The sequence below is a fragment of the Dipodomys merriami genome, unplaced genomic scaffold, assembly GCF_024711535.1.
Source record: "Dipodomys merriami isolate MVZ:Mamm:240054 unplaced genomic scaffold, mDipMer1.0.p SCAF_4, whole genome shotgun sequence".
Lineage (NCBI taxonomy): Eukaryota > Metazoa > Chordata > Mammalia > Rodentia > Heteromyidae > Dipodomys > Dipodomys merriami.
This window is the reverse complement of record NW_027205603.1, coordinates 95,449,129-95,465,110: the sequence shown is the minus strand read 5'-3', so window position 1 is coordinate 95,465,110 and position 15,982 is coordinate 95,449,129. Positions and strand designations below refer to the sequence as shown.

General features: G+C 58.0%; 1 protein-coding gene across 2 annotated transcripts; it reads left to right on the top strand.

Annotated features, from left to right (window-relative positions):
- The first annotated feature begins 1,107 nt into the window (after positions 1-1,107).
- LOC138806095 (tonsoku-like protein) lies at positions 1,108-15,726 on the top strand. 2 transcript variants are annotated; one of them, XM_069991640.1, is made up of 26 exons: positions 1,108-1,202; positions 1,286-1,381; positions 1,809-1,951; positions 3,061-3,244; positions 3,476-3,605; positions 3,862-4,033; positions 4,112-4,226; positions 6,272-6,417; positions 6,493-6,645; positions 6,891-7,016; positions 7,168-7,345; positions 9,129-9,208; positions 9,296-9,385; positions 10,411-10,483; positions 10,569-10,732; positions 10,807-10,927; positions 11,068-11,831; positions 11,921-11,997; positions 12,280-12,430; positions 12,507-12,585; positions 12,972-13,273; positions 13,450-13,621; positions 14,060-14,235; positions 14,629-14,702; positions 15,071-15,204; positions 15,542-15,726. In XM_069991640.1, the coding sequence occupies exons 1-26, from the start codon at positions 1,178-1,180 to the stop codon at positions 15,721-15,723; spliced, it is 4,107 nt and encodes a 1,368-aa protein (XP_069847741.1). In that variant the 5' UTR covers positions 1,108-1,177; the 3' UTR covers positions 15,724-15,726. The 2 variants fall into 2 exon arrangements, with proteins under 2 accessions (XP_069847741.1, XP_069847742.1); XM_069991641.1 differs by lacking the exon at positions 15,542-15,726 and having other exon boundaries at positions 12,277-12,430; positions 15,071-15,320.
- The last annotated feature ends 256 nt before the right edge of the window (positions 15,727-15,982 follow it).

Sequence of the window (15,982 nt, the reverse complement as noted above, 5' to 3'; positions counted from 1 at the left end):
TCAATAGGAGAGGGACACTCCAGAGATTTATCATATCCTCTGAGTATGAAATTTGGGTTACAGCCAGACACTGGTGGCTCAGCTTCAGGAGGCTGAAATCTAAGGATTGCAGTTCAAAGCCAGCGTGGGCAGGAAAGTCCATGAGACTGGTGATCAAAGAAAAAGAGAAATTTGGTTTACAATGTTTGGAGTCTAAACCCTATGTCCTTCTTACCTCTCAACACAAGTAGTTTTGCAGTTTTCCTGTGTCGTTACCGTGTTTTCCAGTGATACAGCTGTTGCTCTTAGTTTTCCTGGGGCTTGAGTCTTCAAATGTGACAGGCACAGGCCACAGAGGCGTGCCAGTGGATCTAATTAACCCTAATTGCAGATGTGGTCAGTTCCCAGGGCACTGCTCAGAATTAAGCCCGCATACCTGAATGCTCAAGTTTGGTTGGGTTGGGCTTTTGTCTGTAGCACTGTGTCCTGTCCCCTAGCTTTTCTGCTCAAGCCTGGTACTCTACCACTTGAACTATCTCCACTCCCGACTTTTTGCTGGCTAATGGCAGATTAAGTTTCGTAGACTTCTCTGCGCAGGCTGGTTTCGGATTGGTCCTCAGATCTCAGCTCCCTGGGTAGCCAGGATTTCAAGTGTCAAGCACAGATCACTTTCACTTCTTCCGTAAACCTGAGGGTGGTCTGCGTTTTAAAGTTACAAGTGTAACTTGTCAGTGTAACTTGTTGCTTTAATTCCAGGGGGAAACCTTTGATGAAAAGGCAAGTGGACACAGACGCAGGGAGGGCCGGGCCGGGGCCCAGACGGGGGCTGCGAGCCGGCCGCAGCCCGGGGCCTCACCCCAAGGGGCAGCGGGAAAGGGGGACGGCCCACCCTCGCCTCCGGCTGCGTCCAGGTCGGCGCTTCTACCCCGGCAACAGAGGATCCCGGCAGGCCGGAGGCTTCCGGGCGGGGCGGAGGCTCGGCTCGCACCTTTAGCGGCCGCGGCCTCCGGACTACACTTCCCAGCATGCTTCGCTCTCCGCGCGTCCCGCGGCCAGGGGCTGGAGAACGCACGCGCAAGGAGCCTGCGTGTGGGCCCGTGTGGGCGGGGTCGCGGCGGGGCGCGGGAAGTCCGGATCCCTACGGCCGCCGCTGCGGTGCCTGGGGTGGCGGTGGCGGCGGTGCTAGAGGCGGCCGGAGATGAGCCTGGAGCGCGATCTTCGCCGTGGGTGCCCCGGGGCGCGTGCTAAGACGCCGGGCGGGCGTGGGGCCGAGGCTTAACCCTGGGTTCTTTTCTCTCCCCGTTAGAGCTGAGCAAAGCCAAAGCCAGGGCCCAGAAGAGCGGGCAGCTGCGCGAGGAGGCCGCCTGCTGCCAGCAACTGGGGGAGCTGCTGGCCGGCCATGGTGAGCGGGCCGGCCGGGGCGCGGGGAGCGGGGCACGGGGAGCGGGGCGCGGGCCGGCCATGGTGAGCGGGCCGGCCGGGGCGTGGGGAGCGGGGCACGGGGAGCGGGGCGCGGGGAGCGGGGAGCGGGGCGCGGGGAGCGGGGCGCGGGCCGGCCATGGTGAGCGGGCCGGCCGGGGCGCGGGGAGCGGGGCGCGGGCCGGCCATGGGGAGCGGGCCGGCTGGGGCGGGTTGGGTGAGCTGCTGGCCGGCCATAGTGAGCGGGCCGGGCTGGGCCGGGGCCGGGAGCGGGGCGCGGGGCGGGGCAGGGTGGGCGAGCTGCTGGCCGGCCAGGGTGAGAGGGCCTGGCCGGGGAGGAGAGGGTGGGCGGAGGGGGGGTGTCAGGTGGCACCCAGCCCCTTAACCGGACGCTGCGTCCTTCCTGGCAGGCCGCTTCGCGGAAGCCCTGGAAGAGCACCAGCAGGAGCTGCAGCTTCTGGAGTGTGCCCTGGACCCCTTGGGCTGCGCCGTCGCCCATCGCAAGATCGGAGAGCGGCTGGCAGAGATGGAGAACTACTCTGCTGCCCTGCAGGTGCACAGGGGTGACCTGGGCTTTTGAAGCCTCCTTTCTGAGGGAGTCCCTGACTGCGAAGGACTCCCAGGCGAGCTGAGTGCACAGGCAGCCTCAGACTCGGGCTTTCCGGGGACGCTTGGCCTGGGCCTTGAGTGGAGGCATGAGTGGGTTTCTGGCAAAGGGACCGTGACTTGCCTGGTGCTGGTGGCCCACACCTGTAATCCTACATTACTCAGGAGGCTGAGATCTGAGATGGCAGTGTGAAGTCACTCTGGGCAGAAAAACCAATGGGATTCTTTTTTTGTGTGTGCCAATCCTAGGGCCTGAATTCAGGGCCTGGGCACTCTTTCTGAGCTTCTTTTGCTCAAGGCTAGCACTCTGCCACTTGAACCATAGTGTCCTTCTGGCTCTTTCTGTTTATATGATACTGAGGAATCAAACCCAGGCATCATGCATGCTAGGTGGACACTCTACCACTAAGCCACATCCCCAGCCCCAATGAGATTGTTATCTCCAGTTAACCACTAAAAAGCCAGAAATAGAGCTGTGACTAAACTTGTAAAGTGCTATCCTTGAGCAGAGAAGCTCAGGGACAGTGCTCAGGCCCTGAGTTCAAGCTCTAGGATGGCCACACACACACACACACACACACAAAAGTAACTATGACTTGAGCTCTCTCATCTGTCCCCACTGTTATGGGGACAGATGGCAGAATACCCCAGTCAGCTTTCAGGGGTGGCTGCAGCACAGAACAGCTGTCACCACTGATAGCCTTTTATACAGACCAGATGGAGCGTATGTGTCCAGCATTCTGGAGCATTGGAGGAGTAAGGGGTTCTCTCTCTTTTTGGGGGGGGTACGGTCGTGGGGCCTGAACTCTGGGCCTGGACGCTGTCCTTCAGCTCAAGGCTAACACTCTACCACTTGAGCCACAGCGCCACTTCGGGCTTTTTTTTCCTGCTTATGTGGTGCTGAGGAATCTAACCCAGGGCCTCATGCATGCAAGACAAGCGCTGTACCACTGAGCTACCTTCCTAGCCCCAGGGGTTCTCTTGTGTAAGTGTAGCTCTTCCTGGGGTCAGGACTTACAGTAGAATTGGCTCCAAGGCTTTTCCTCTTAACACTAGCACCAGCACCGTTACCTGGAGCTAGCTGGTTCCCTGTCCAACTACACTGAGCTGCAGAGGGCCTGGGCTACCATTGGCCGCACCCACTTGGACATCTATGACCACTGCCAGTCCAAGGATTCCTTGCTGCAAGCACAAGCTGCCTTTGAAAAAAGCTTGGCTATTGTGGATGAGAAGCTAGAAGGTCAGTTCCTTTACCCCAGCCTCTCCCTATGTTCTGAGTTTCGGAGCCCTCCTTTTGCAAGGTTCCTATATAATAAGCTGAGGGCCTACGTTGCTCCTCACCTTGAATCTGGCAGGCATCTGCTCTTTGTGCCTTCATGGTCTGTCTGGAACATTCCTAGCTCCTGTAATGAAGTGGGAAGAGGAGTGGGAACAGCTGGAAGTCTGAATGTCTCGTGTGGGCATCTTCTAGGAACATTGGGCCAGAGAGAGCTGAGTGAGATGAGGACCCGGCTGTATCTCAACCTGGGACTCACCTTTGAGCGTCTACAACAGATGGCCCTGTGCAATGACTACTTCAAGAAAAGCATCTTTCTTGCTGAGTGAGGCCCATCCCCACCCCAGAAGGGAAAAGGTAGCAAGAGGGCAGCTTGGCCATGAGCAAGAGGGCTTTCGCTTCTGTTTAGCAGTCTGGGAAGGAGCCTGCGTGGACCTGAAGCCACAGCAGGGGAGGGGAGGGATGAGATAGATGCAGCGCCCTGTATCTTGGCTGCATCTTGAGCCCTCTGAGCCCTCTGTCCCCTGTCCCCAGGCTGGAGGACCCTGAGGCTCTAATACCTGTTACACCGTCTCCCACAGACAGAATCATCTCTATGAGGATCTATTCCGGGCCCGGTACAACTTAGGGGCCATCCACTGGTGTGCAGGGCAGCATTCTCAGGCCATGCGCTGCCTGGAGGGGGCCCGGGAATGTGCACGTGCCATGAAGATGCGGTTTATGGAGAGCGAGTGCTGTGTGACCATCTCCCAGGTGCCATTCTTACCTGTTTGGGGTTCAGCCTTGCCTGGTGTTGGGCCCGCCTGCAGTCTCACCTCACCCTGTCCCCAGATCCTCCAAGACCTGGGGGACTTCCTGGCTGCCAAACGAGCCCTGAAGAAGGCCTACAGACTAGGTTCCCAGAAGCCTGCACAGAGAGCAGCTGTCTGCCAGAGTCTCAGATATGGTAAGGCTCCACAAAGGTCTGGGACTAAGTTCCCTGGGAGGGAAAGGGGTCTACTCTCCAGCAGAGGGTCCTCCCACTCAGGATCTGGGAGGTGGCAGCTTCAGGGGCTTCTCCCAGGAAAAGGGTATACATCCGTAGTCAGGAAGAGACCTGAACTTTTGTCCTGCACAGGGGTCAAGGATACTAGAGGGTGGGTAAGAGAATGGCCTGGGGCTGGGAAGGTGGCTCAGTGGTAGAGGGCATGCCTGAGGCCTTGGGTTCAATTCCTCAGCACCACATAAGCAGAAAAAGCCGGAAGTGACGCTGTGGCTCAAGTGGTAGAGCGCTAGCTTTGAGCTGAAGAGCTGAGGGACAGCGCCCAGGCCCAGAGTTCAGGCCCCACAAACGTCCAAAAAAAAAAAAGAATGGCTGGCCTTTGGTCACAAGGCAGCATTTATGTTACAAGCTGGGGACAGTGGTCTTTTCCCTGTCTTAATGGGGTAGGAGTACAGGTAGCACGTATGTGCTCAGCACTGACAGTCATGTTAGCAGTAGCTGACTGCAGTCAGTGCTTCCTGCAGGCCAGGCATCATCCCACACTGTTGGATTTGTTCTCTTTTTTTCTATTTGGCCAGTCCTAGAGCTTGAACTCAGTGCCTGGGCACTGTCTCTGAGCTTCTTTTTTTTTTTTGGGGGGGGGGGGGTCCGGTCGTGGGGCCTGAACTCTGGGCCTGGGCACTGACCCTCAGCTCTTCAGCTCAAGACTAGCGCTCTACCACTTGAGCCACAGCGCCACTTCCGGCTTTTTTCTTTTTGCTTATGTAGTGCTGAGGAATCGAACCCAGGGCCTCATGCTTGCAAGGCAAGCACTCTACCACTGAGCCACCTTCCCAGCCCCTGTCTCTGAGCTTCTTTTGCTCAAGGCTAGCACTTGAGTCATAGTGCTATTTCTGCCTTTTTTTTTTTTTTGTCAGTCATGGTGCTTGAACTCTGGGCCTGGGCACTGTCCCTCAGTTCTTCAGCCCAAGACGAGCGCTCTACCACTTAATTCACAGCACCACTTTCAGTTTTCTGGTGGTTTATTGGAGATAAGAATCTCATGGACATTCCTGCCCAGCCTGGCTTTGAACCACGATCCTCAGATCTCAGCCTCCTAAGTAGCTAGGATGACAGGCGTGAGCTACCAGTGCCCAGCTCTGGATTTTTTTTTTTTAAGTTCTGAGGCTTGAACTCTAGGCCTGGGCACTGTTCCTGAGTTCCTTTTGTTCAAGGCTAGCATTCGACCACTTGAGTCACAGTGCCACTTGCATCTTTTTTTTTTTTTTTTTTTTGTCAGTCATAGGACCTGAACTCTGGGCCTGGGCACTGTCGCTCAGCTCTTCAGCTCAAGGCTAGTGCTCTACCACTTGAGCCACAGCGCCACTTCCGGATTTTTCTGCTTATGTGGTGCTGAGGAATGGAACCCAGGGCCTCATGCATGTGAGGCAAGCACTCGACACTGAGCCACCTTCCCAGCCCTGCATCTTTTTTTTTTTTTTTTTTTTGGTCAGTCATGGGGCTTGAACTCTGGGCCTGGCGCTGTCCCTGAGCTCTTCAGCTCAAAGTGAGCATTCTACCCCTTGAGCCACAGTTGACACTTCTGGTTTTCTGGTGGTTAATTGGAGATAGGAGTGTCACCAAGTTTCCTGCCCAGTCTGGCTTTGAACCATGATCCTCAGATCTCAGCCTCCTTAGTAGCTAGGATTACAGGCGTGAGCCACCAGCACCCGGCCCTGCATCTTTTTTTTTTTTTTTTTTAATTGGAGATAAGAGTCTCAAAGACTTTCCTGCCTGGGCTGGCTTCAGACTGTGATACTTAGATCTCAGCCTCCTGAGTAGCTAGGATTATAGGCGGGAGCCATCAGCCCCTTGCCTTAGTCTAACTCTTGAGATCCTACATAGTAGATTCTCCTATGGCTCTCCTCTGCTGTAAGGCCCTCCTCCCTAAGGGAACCAGTGTGACAGAAGATGGTCTGCGACCAGGGTCCTGGTTGGGTTGCCCTCTCAAATCAAACTTTTTCTGGCAGTGCTGGCAGTGATCCAGCTGCAGCAGAGGCTGGAGGAGGCGGAGGGCAGTGACCCTCAGAATGCCTTGGCCATCTGTGAGCAGCTGGGGGACTTGTTCTCCAAGGCAGGCAACTTTCCCAAGGCAGCTGAGGCTTACCAGAAGCAGGTGGGTGACTCCCCTGAGAGGGTGGAAGGGTGGGAGGCACAGAGCAGCCTGGCCCTCACCGTACCGGCTCCCCAGCTCCATGTTGCTGAGCGGCTGAACAGACCAGACCTGGAGCTGGCCATCATCCACGTGTCCCTGGCCACCACACTTGGAGACATGAAGGACCACCGCCAGGCTGTGTACCACTATGAAGAAGAGCTGAGGCTGCGCAAGGGCAATGCCCTGGAGGTGATGTGCCCTCCCCCCCTCCCCTGTGTGAGTCAGGTGTCTCCCCGTGGCTCTGCCTGGGCCTGGGGTCCACCATTCCCCAGTGGCGAGTATGGATGGCTGTCCCCACTAGACAGGCACCTCGTCCCAAGGACTGTCCACCTCCATCTGTATGGAGACACAGCACAAAGCCAATTCAGAGCTTCCTGTGTGGGTAGCTGAGAGAAGCCAGCCCCGACCACCAACCTCGACCTGCTCTGCTTCAGGAAGCCAAGACCTGGTTCAACATTGCAGTGTCTCGTGAGGAAGCTGGTGATGCATATGAACTGTTGGCACCATGCTTCCAGAAGGCTGTGAGCTGTGCAGAGCAGGCCCAGCAGCCCTGGTTACAGGTATGCCCCACCTACACAGGATTCCTAGCAAGCCAGCTTCCTTGCCGCCTGTCTCTCTTTGTGCTATCCCCCCCCCACCCCGTGTCCCTCTGCCCCCTCCCTCTGCTTATCCTAGCCCGCCCCTGAGCTGGACACCCCCTGTCCTCCTCAGCGGCAGGTCTTGCAACACCTTCATGCCGTGCAGCTGAGGTTACAGCCTCAAGAGGCTTCTGGGACTGAAACCAAACTGCAGGAACTTAGTGTGGCTGAGGGGGAGGAAGAGGAGGAGGAGGAGGAGGCCGAGGCTGGTGAGGCCCTGGATACCAGTGAGCTGGAACTCTCGGAGAGTGGTAAGGTCTAAATCCTGCCCTGGGTACGGTGCTGGTGGCACCTAACCTATCACCCTAGTCCTTCTGGGAGCTAGTAGGTTAGACTGATGGGAGCCAGATCTGTGTCCTCAAGGAACCTGTTCAGGATTCACAATGGGGATGCAGCCACTGTCAGTCAGTGAAGAAGCTGTTGCTTCTGTGGAAGCGATAGAGGAGGCTGACAACCTGCAGGAAGCCTGGAGCAGATTAGTCAGAGGCTCTCTGAGAAGCCAGTGGTCAGTGGCTGAGTGGGCATCTGCCAGAGAAGGCTACACAGGATTAGCAACTTGGGACCTGGTCCCTTTAGAGACACATGTTCCGTGTCCAAGATAGATTAGATGTGTCAAAAACAGCTTTGCTTCCCCATGCCAAAGCTGACCATGTTCTTGGAACTCTGGAGGCCAAAGTCAGCCTGTGGCTCTGGAGGCCACAGTGGTCAGCCACAGTGGAGGCAAGGGGTCTGCTGGAACAAGGTGCTGGCTGACTGAAGCAGTCTTGGCCATGAGGTCAAGGTAGAAGGAATGGGCCTGAGAGCAGGGTTGTTAGGAGGCTATGGAGCTGTGGTCTAGTTTCTGGCTGACTGTTAGGCACCCAGGAATCATCCATAAGGCTGGGGGCATGTGGTTGTGGTTCCTGGAATAGCCTTAATTTCAGTTGTGACTTCAAGATGGACAGTCAGATGCCATCCTTAGATGAGGGGACAGGTTTGCTGCTGCTGGTGTGCAGTGGCTAAGGGAGAGAGGACTGTGAACTTCAGGGAATGTCAGGTGGCCACAGCAACAGACTGTGAAGAAGAAGGGCATAGAGAAGGCCAGAGGTTGGGCTGGAAATGTGGCTTACTGGTAGAGTGCTTGCCTCACACAGCATGAGGCCCTGGGTTCGATTCCTCATCACCACATAAGCAGAAAAAGCCAGAAGTGGTGCTATGGCTCAAGTGGTAGAGTGCTAGCCTTGATCTGAAGAGCTGAGGGACAGCGCCCAGGCCCAGAGTTCAAGCCTCGCGACTGGCAAAAAAAAAAAAAAAAAAGTTAAAAAATTTTAAAAATGAAAAGGCCAGAGGCAGCCAGGAGAAAGCAAAGGAAGTCTAATGAGAATCATCAGAGCAGCCAGGCGCTGGTGGCTCGAGCCTATCGTCCTAGCTACTCAGGAGTCTGAGATCTGAGGATCATGGTTCAAAACTAGCTTGGGCAGGAAAGTCTGTGAGACTCTTCTCTTCAATTAAGTACCCAAAAATCCAGAAGCAGAGTTGTGGCTTGAGTGGTAAGGAACTAGCCTTGAGGAAAAAAAAGCTCAAGGACAGTGCCCAGGCCTTCAGTTAAAAGCCCCAGGACCAACAAGGAAGGAAGGAAGGAAGGAAGATAGACATGATCAGAGCTAGGGAGGGACTGGAAAGCCTGGAGCAGACAGGGCTGGTGGGCCTACTGGGTGACGTCGCCTGTCAAGGATGCTTATAAGCCAGGAGAGAGGGCAGCTAACGTCTGTGATGAAGACTGGTTTGGGTACATGGACACTCGCGCAGTTCCTCTCGGGGTGGGACAAAGGTGAGAAGTATGCTTCCTTCAGGAGACAGTGCATGGAAGTAGACTGCTGGCAGGGCTGCTGTTGGCCCAGCGGTTGGCTTTGGCACCACCCTGAGAAGCCTCCAGAGCCCACCTTCCCACTCATGGCTGCTGTGCTTTTCTGGTGGCCAGAAGACTCTGGGTGGAGCAGGGTTTCTGCTGCTTATCTAGAAGACTCAGGGTTGGTGGACCTGGGTGTGTTCCAGAGGACGACACCACCCGTCTCTCCCGGCCACTGGAAGATGAGGAGCTTCGGGGCTGCCTGGGCCGGCGGCAGGTGAACAAGGTGAGGGTGACCTACCCCTCCCACCCTGGGCCCAGCAGTACTCCCCCCTTATACCTATGCCCTGAGCTGGGGCGGTTGTACCCACAGTGGAACCAGCGCAATGACCTGGGAGAGACCCTGCTGCACCGAGCCTGTATCGAAGGCCATCTGCGCCGCGTCCAGGACCTTGTGAGGAGGGTAAGCCACTGTATCTGGACAGACCACGTGGCCCTGCCTTCCCCGAGATGGACGATGACCCCAGCCAGTTGTCTTTTATTTTAGCCGTGGGGCTTGAACTCAGGGCCTGGGCACTGTCCCTGAGCTCTCTCAGTTGCGGCTAGCACTCTACCACTTTAACTCTGGGCCTGGGCACTGTCCCTCAGCTCTTCAGTTTAAGGTGAGCACTCTACCACTTGAACCACAGCACCACTTCGGGCTTTTTCTGCTTATGTGGTGCTGAGGAATCGAACCCAGGGCCTCATGCATGCAAGGCAATCACTCTACCACTGAGCCCCCTTCCCAGCCCAGCATTCTACCACTTAGAGCCACAGTGTCACTTCCAGTTTCTGATGGTTAACTGGAGATAAAAGTTTCACAGACTTTCCTGCTGGGCTGGCTCAAACTGTGATCCTCAGATCGCGTGAGCCACCAGCACTGGCACCGCTGGTCTTTAAAAGGGGAGCTGAGGTGCTGCTCACATGCAGCCCTCTGCGCTGTGGCTAGCTGGGCTGAGTTGGCTAGGATGGTGATGGCCGGCACACACTCCTTCCTGCCTCTGGGCCTGCATTCAGACACAGCACCATGGGGTTGCTAGAAACATGGTGCTGTTTGGCCAGCCTGGGGTGGGGTTGAGATAAGTCAGTTGGGCGCCTGTGGCTCATGCCTGTCATCCTACCTACTCAGGAGGCTGAGATCTGAGGATCGGTTCAAAGCCAGCCTGGGCAGGAAAGGCCATGAGACTCTTATCTCCAATAAACCACTAGAAAACCAGAGGTAGTGCTATGGCTCAAGTGGTAGAGCGCTCGCCTTGAGCTGAAGAGCTGAGGAACAGCGTCCAGGCCCAGAGTTCAAGCCCCACTACTGACAAAAAAAAAAAAAAAAGGATTAAAGTCAGAGGAGAGGGCCAGACCAGGCCAAGGAGAAGGATAGTAGCTGGACGTGGGCTGCAGTCCACTGTGGGGCCTGCTCTAGTGCCCGGGCCTGAGTCCCTGTCCTTCCTGAAGGGGCACCCCCTGAATCCTCGGGACTACTGCGGATGGACACCTTTGCACGAAGCCTGCAACTACGGGCATCTGGGTGAGCTGGGCCGGTCCAGACCGGGCATGCATGCTGGACGTGTGGTCTGAAGGGACCATCATGGCTCATTTCCACGGGCCCACAGAGATCGTCCGCTTCCTTCTGGACCATGGGGCTGCAGTGAATGATCCGGGTGGCCAGGGGTGTGACGGGATCACCCCATTGCACGATGCTCTGAACTGTGGCCACTTTGAGGTAGCTGAGCTGCTCATTCAGCGAGGGGCATCCGTTACCCTACGAACCAAGAAGGTGAGCTCGGGAAGGCCAGGGTGGGTGGGTGTGGGAAGAGTTGCTTCTGCCTTGCTCAGCTGGGTGCCATACAGGGCCACAGCCCACTGGAGACATTGCAGCACTGGGTGAAGCTGTACCAGAGGGACTTAGACCTTGAGACGCGACAGAAGGCAGCAGCCATGCAGAGGACGCTGCAGGCGGCCTCTGGCCCAGGTAAGCAGGCCTCCTTGGTCCCTGAGGATGTCCTTCCAAGTCCCTCCCTGAGCTGACTGAGGAGACTTGAGTATCGGAACCCAGAAGGAGGGGAGGGGAGGGGTGCTGGCTCTGTGTCATGCCGATTCTCTTTTCCACAGCCCCAGACGGCTCCTCTGACCTCCCAGCTGTTCCAAATGACCATCTGTTTGACCCTGAGATCTCTCCTCCTTCTAGCCCTTGCCTAGACTCCCCTTTGTGTATCCCTAGACCAGCAGAGGCCCCCCTGGTCCCTTCTAGGGTCTCCCCAGAACAGGTCACTCCAGCTGTGGCCAGGCCTCGAAAAGGCAGGCACAGGCCAGCCAGCAGCAGCAGCAGCAGCTCTGAGGATGAGGACTGCGTGGGCACCCTCAGGCCATCTCAGAAGAAGCACAGAGGCTCGGGCCTGACGCTGGGTGGGGTCCGGAAGCCTGGCCCTACCAACAGCAAGGAGGCCGCTGCAGTCCATGCTGTCTGGGCTTCCTACAAGGCAGCCATCCGAGGTGAGGGCAGCGCGCAGAGCCGATGCCTGAGCTCCTGCCCTCCTCGGGATTCAGGGGAAGCCCCCTCCTCCCCAGCAGCACTGATTCCTGAGGAAGAGTACCTGTCAGAGGACTGGCTAGAGCTGGACACACCCCTCACCCGCAGCCGGCTGCCCCGCCTTCCCCAGCCCCAGGGAAGCTGGGATAATCGCAGAGCCAGTGCCTCAGGGTCAGCTGAGGAGGAGCGGCCTGTCAGGCCCCAAGCCCGGAGCAAGCAGAGCCACCTGGCCTGTGTGCCGAACAAAGCTGGAACTGGCAGCTTGGCTACAGAGCCCCAGAGAAACCCCAGTGCGCCCAGGGTCTTGGGGCCCAGTGGAGAAAACCTCGCCGCAGGGCAGTCTTCAGTGAGTGCAGGAGCAGGGGACAGCTGGCGCCGGCTTGGGGGCGGTCCGGTGGAAGCCCGTCTTCTGATTGCCCTCTCCTTACTCGCCAGGTTCTGATCCAGCCACCTTCCATCCGAGTGCGAGTTAGAATTCAGGATCACCTCTTCCTCATCCCTGTCCCACACAGGTGAGGTGTCGCCCGCCCTTTTCCAGCCCTACCCCCACCATGCAGCTCTGGGTCAGGGCCGTTAGCCACAGCCAGGGCCATGGCACCCTCACCTGCGTGTCAGGCGAGGTTCCCTTTAACTCGCTGCCCAACTTCACCTCGCATCCCAGAGTGCTTCCTACAAAGTCCCGGCAGCATCCTTGGACAGTGGTCTGCTGGGCTTCAGGGACAGCAGAGCACCCGCTGAGGGATCCACAGGCCCTAAGCTGGACCCCAGAGATAAGTGTGCCATTCCCACAGCAGTGATGTCCACTCCGTTGCCTGGCTGGCTGACCAGGCTGCCCAACGCTACTACCAGACTTGTGGGCTATTGCCAAGGCTCACCCTGAGGAAGGAGGGAGCCTTGCTGGCCTCACAAGACCCCATTCCTGATGTACTGCAGAGTGATGATGAGGTGAGAAGCCGGGTCGGGGCGCGGGCCACCTTGTCGCTGGGATCCCCCAGGGCTGCTCAGCAATGGCACTCCCTAGGTATTGGCCGAAGTGACCTCGTGGGACCTCCCCCCGCTGACTGACCGTTACCGCAGAGCCTGCCAGAGCCTCGGGCAAGGTGAGGGGCCCTGGCTTTGGGCCGAGGCCGGGGTTACACTCGCTCCCCCAGGCCTACAGCCATCCCCAGGTCTGCAGGACATCCCTCCTCTGAGCCTCAGGACTGTTGTACTCCACGTTGGTGGTAGGTAGGGGCAGACAGCTCACTCTGGGTTCTCAGGAGCAGGATCCAATGAAGCAATGCAAGCCCCAGAGGTCAAGCCATGAGTCTGGCATGAGCTGCTTGCCTGGGGTACTGGGAGAGGTGCGCATGGCCTCCGAGACCTACTTCATGTACCAGGATTATGAGACGAGCTCATCACCTCATTGCGGGCTGATGTTTGCCTGAAGGGTTCCACAGCAGAAGGTGTAGGCTCTGACCTTAGTGACCCTGCTCTCTCTCCCCAGGAGAGCACCAGTGGGTGCTGCAAGCCATGGAGTGCCAGGGCTCAAGCCCTTCATTTAGCGCTTGCTCCCTGGCCCTGCGCCAGGCCCAGCTCACACCCCTGCTGCGAGCCCTCAAGCTGCACACTGTGCTCCGGGAGCTGCACCTGGCAGGGAACCGGCTGGGTGACGGATGTGTTCCTGAGCTTCTGGCTGCCCTGGGCACCATGCCCAGCCTGGCCATCCTTGACCTTTCCTCTAATCACCTGGGCCAGGAAGGTCTACACCAGCTTGCTGGGGGGGCCCTGGGCCAGGCTGCCTTGAAGGTAGAGACCCAGGGTATAGCAGATCAACAGTAAGACATTAGTGTTGCTATCACGCTGGGCCTGTGGTGTGGCTGGGACAATTTGGCCAGTACCCAACTCTAGAGTGGAACACCAGGTCCCCAGGGTGGAGGCCCAGGCCCATGGTCATGAGAACTGAATGACTGCCCCTTCCACAGAACTTGGAAGAGCTGGACTTAAGCATGAACCCACTGGGGGATAGCTGTGGCCAGGCTCTGGCCTCTCTCCTACGGGCCTGCCCCTTGCTCAGCACCCTGCGTTTACAGGCCTGTGGCTTCAGCTCCAGCTTCTTCCTGAACCACCAGGCAGCCTTGAGTAGTGCCTTCCAAGGTGAGTGAATAAGGCCGATCTATGCCTGAATTTGGGAAATCTGATGTTTGCCCTACCTGGGCTGGGTGCTCCCCTGGGACTCACACGAGGGGTAGGGTCCCAGACTGTCTGCCTCTCAAGTCTCCCTGTGCCTGTGGTGCACCTTCTGTTTGCTTGAAGCAGTTCCTCTGTGAGGACGTCTGGGTGCGGGGCATTCAGTGTTAGAGACAAGGAGTGTGGGCAACCCAGGGCAGCCCAGCAGAGGTGCTTCCCCGGCCACCCACCCACATTCTGACTGAAAGCCACCTCTCCTTTCAGCAGCTAGGAACACAGAATTGGGAAAGTCATTACCTCTGTACCTCAGTTTACCAACAAAAAAGGGGGTCATGAAGATTCTGGCAAGGACCTGGGTAGAGGGCAGGGACCACTTGGGGGCCTACAGGTTCTGATGCCCTGCAGATGCTGAGCACCTGAAGACTCTGTCCCTGTCATACAATGCTCTGGGTCCCCCTGCCTTGGCCAGAGTCTTACAGAGCCTGCGTGTCCGCACTCTCCTGCACCTAGAGCTTGGCTCCGTTGCGGCCAGCAAGAGCAACTTGGGCCTCATGGACTCTGTTGTCAGCTACCTGACGAAGGTACACAGTGGAGAAGGGACTGCCAAGCTAGGACAGTCCTCAGAGGCCCCAGACAAGAGTCACAGCTGAGGCACTGGGGCTGGGGAGGTCTGGCAGGAGAGGGCTTTAGGAACAGTGTGGGGGGGGGGGGCCTGTGCAGCTGTGCAGATACCTGCTTCAGGATACCTGGGACCCAGTATGTCCTCACCACCATAGGTAGGTCCCAAGGGGCAAACTGTCCTGTCTCCCATGCTGTCTCCTGGGTACTTTCCCAGAGGAGGCTAAATCAATAAGATCTTGACAAACTATTTGTTCCAGATCTCCAAACAGGGCTTTATGGGTGTGGTTCCTCTATTGGGAGGAAGGAGGAAAGGTACGTGCTGGGTGTGACCTGGGGCCTATGCTTGTATTCAGGAAGGCTGTGCTCTGACCCACCTGACCCTGTCTGCAAACTACTTAGGTGACAAGGCTGTGAGAGAGCTGAGCAGGTAATGAGCAGCCCTCTGCTGCCACCCCGGGAGAGCCTCATCTGAAGGCCTGTGATTCCAGGAAGCTGGAGCAGATTATATTGGCTTTTCCAGCATCTACTCTCTTCAGGGCTGGCCCTAGCAGACGTTTGCCTTCTGCCCATTTTTTATCATACTTTTGTGGCTGTTGGGAAATTTTGCCTCTCGAGGACCCTTCTTTTCCTTGTGTGTGGCATTCCATGCAAGGATTCTTAGTCCCTTAGAGCTTCACTTAGCTCCTGGGAGAATCAGCAGTGCCATTGTTATCCTGACCCCAGCTTCCCGGGGGGTGGCCTTCCCTGGTGATGGAGGGCTGCCCCCCTGGGAACCCATGCTGCACTTTGTTTCAGGTGTCTCCCTCTCTGCCCCACACTCATCTCCCTGGACCTCTCTGCCAATCGTGAAATCAGCAGTGTGGGCCTAGGTGAGCTTCTGTCTGCCCTTCAAGAGCGGCCCCAAGGCCTCAGCTTCCTTGGCCTGTCAGGTGAGGACGATGTGGCAGCCATTCCTGCCAGATGCCCCCACCAAGCCACACAGCGTCCTTCTCAGTGACCCAGGGATCTCCTAGAGGGCTGTCCCATGAGGGGCATAACCCCGAAGAGGGCGGGAGGCAGGGGAAGCCTGGGGGTGTCCGCCTTGCACTGGCCATGTGAGCCTGGCTCACCAAGAAATGGAGCCCCTGCCCCAGGAGCTGCTCAGGCTGCAGGCGCCTCGGTGTAGCCTGTTGCAGCCACGGCAGGGCTGTCTGGAGGACTAGCTGCAGGAGGGGCGCCCGCTCCGGGGCGGCCCCGCGGAAGCCCCTTCCTCCCCTTCCCCCGCAGGCTGCTCCGTCGGGGGCCCGCTGGGCGCGGGGCTCTGGGACGCCGCCGTCGCGCGCCTGCGCGAGCTGCAGCTGTGCAGCAGGGCCGTGTGCAGCGAGGACCGCGCCGCCCTGCGCCTGCGCCTGCCGCCCGGCGCCGCCGCGCTGGGCCGCGGCCCGCTGCTCTTCTTCCGGGGCCTCTGACCCCGGGGCGCCCTCCCGCCCCGACCCCTTAATAAACCGGCCGCCGCCGCCTGAACCATAGCGCCGCCTCCGGTGTGTGAGTGTTTTATTGGAGATGGGCCGGCTTTGAACCGCGATCCTCCGCGTGCTAGGACTCCACGCCGAGCGGCGGGGCAGCGGGCCGAGCGCCGACGGCGCAGGCGCACGGCGCGGGGGCGGGGCCGTCCCGGCGTAGGCGGGAGGGTCGAACGCCGATCTCTGCGCCCGCCCCTTTCCCAGC

Excerpts from the sequence above, each read along its gene's own strand:
- LOC138806095 (XM_069991640.1), top strand. The coding sequence starts at position 1,178 with ATGAGCCTGGAGCGCGATCTTCGCC. Across the intron at positions 13,274-13,449 it reads TGGGCCAGGCTGCCTTGAAG|AACTTGGAAGAGCTGGACTT; the intron begins GTAGAGACCCAG and ends CCCCTTCCACAG. Across the intron at positions 14,703-15,070 it reads GCTGTGAGAGAGCTGAGCAG|GTGTCTCCCTCTCTGCCCCA; the intron begins GTAATGAGCAGC and ends ACTTTGTTTCAG.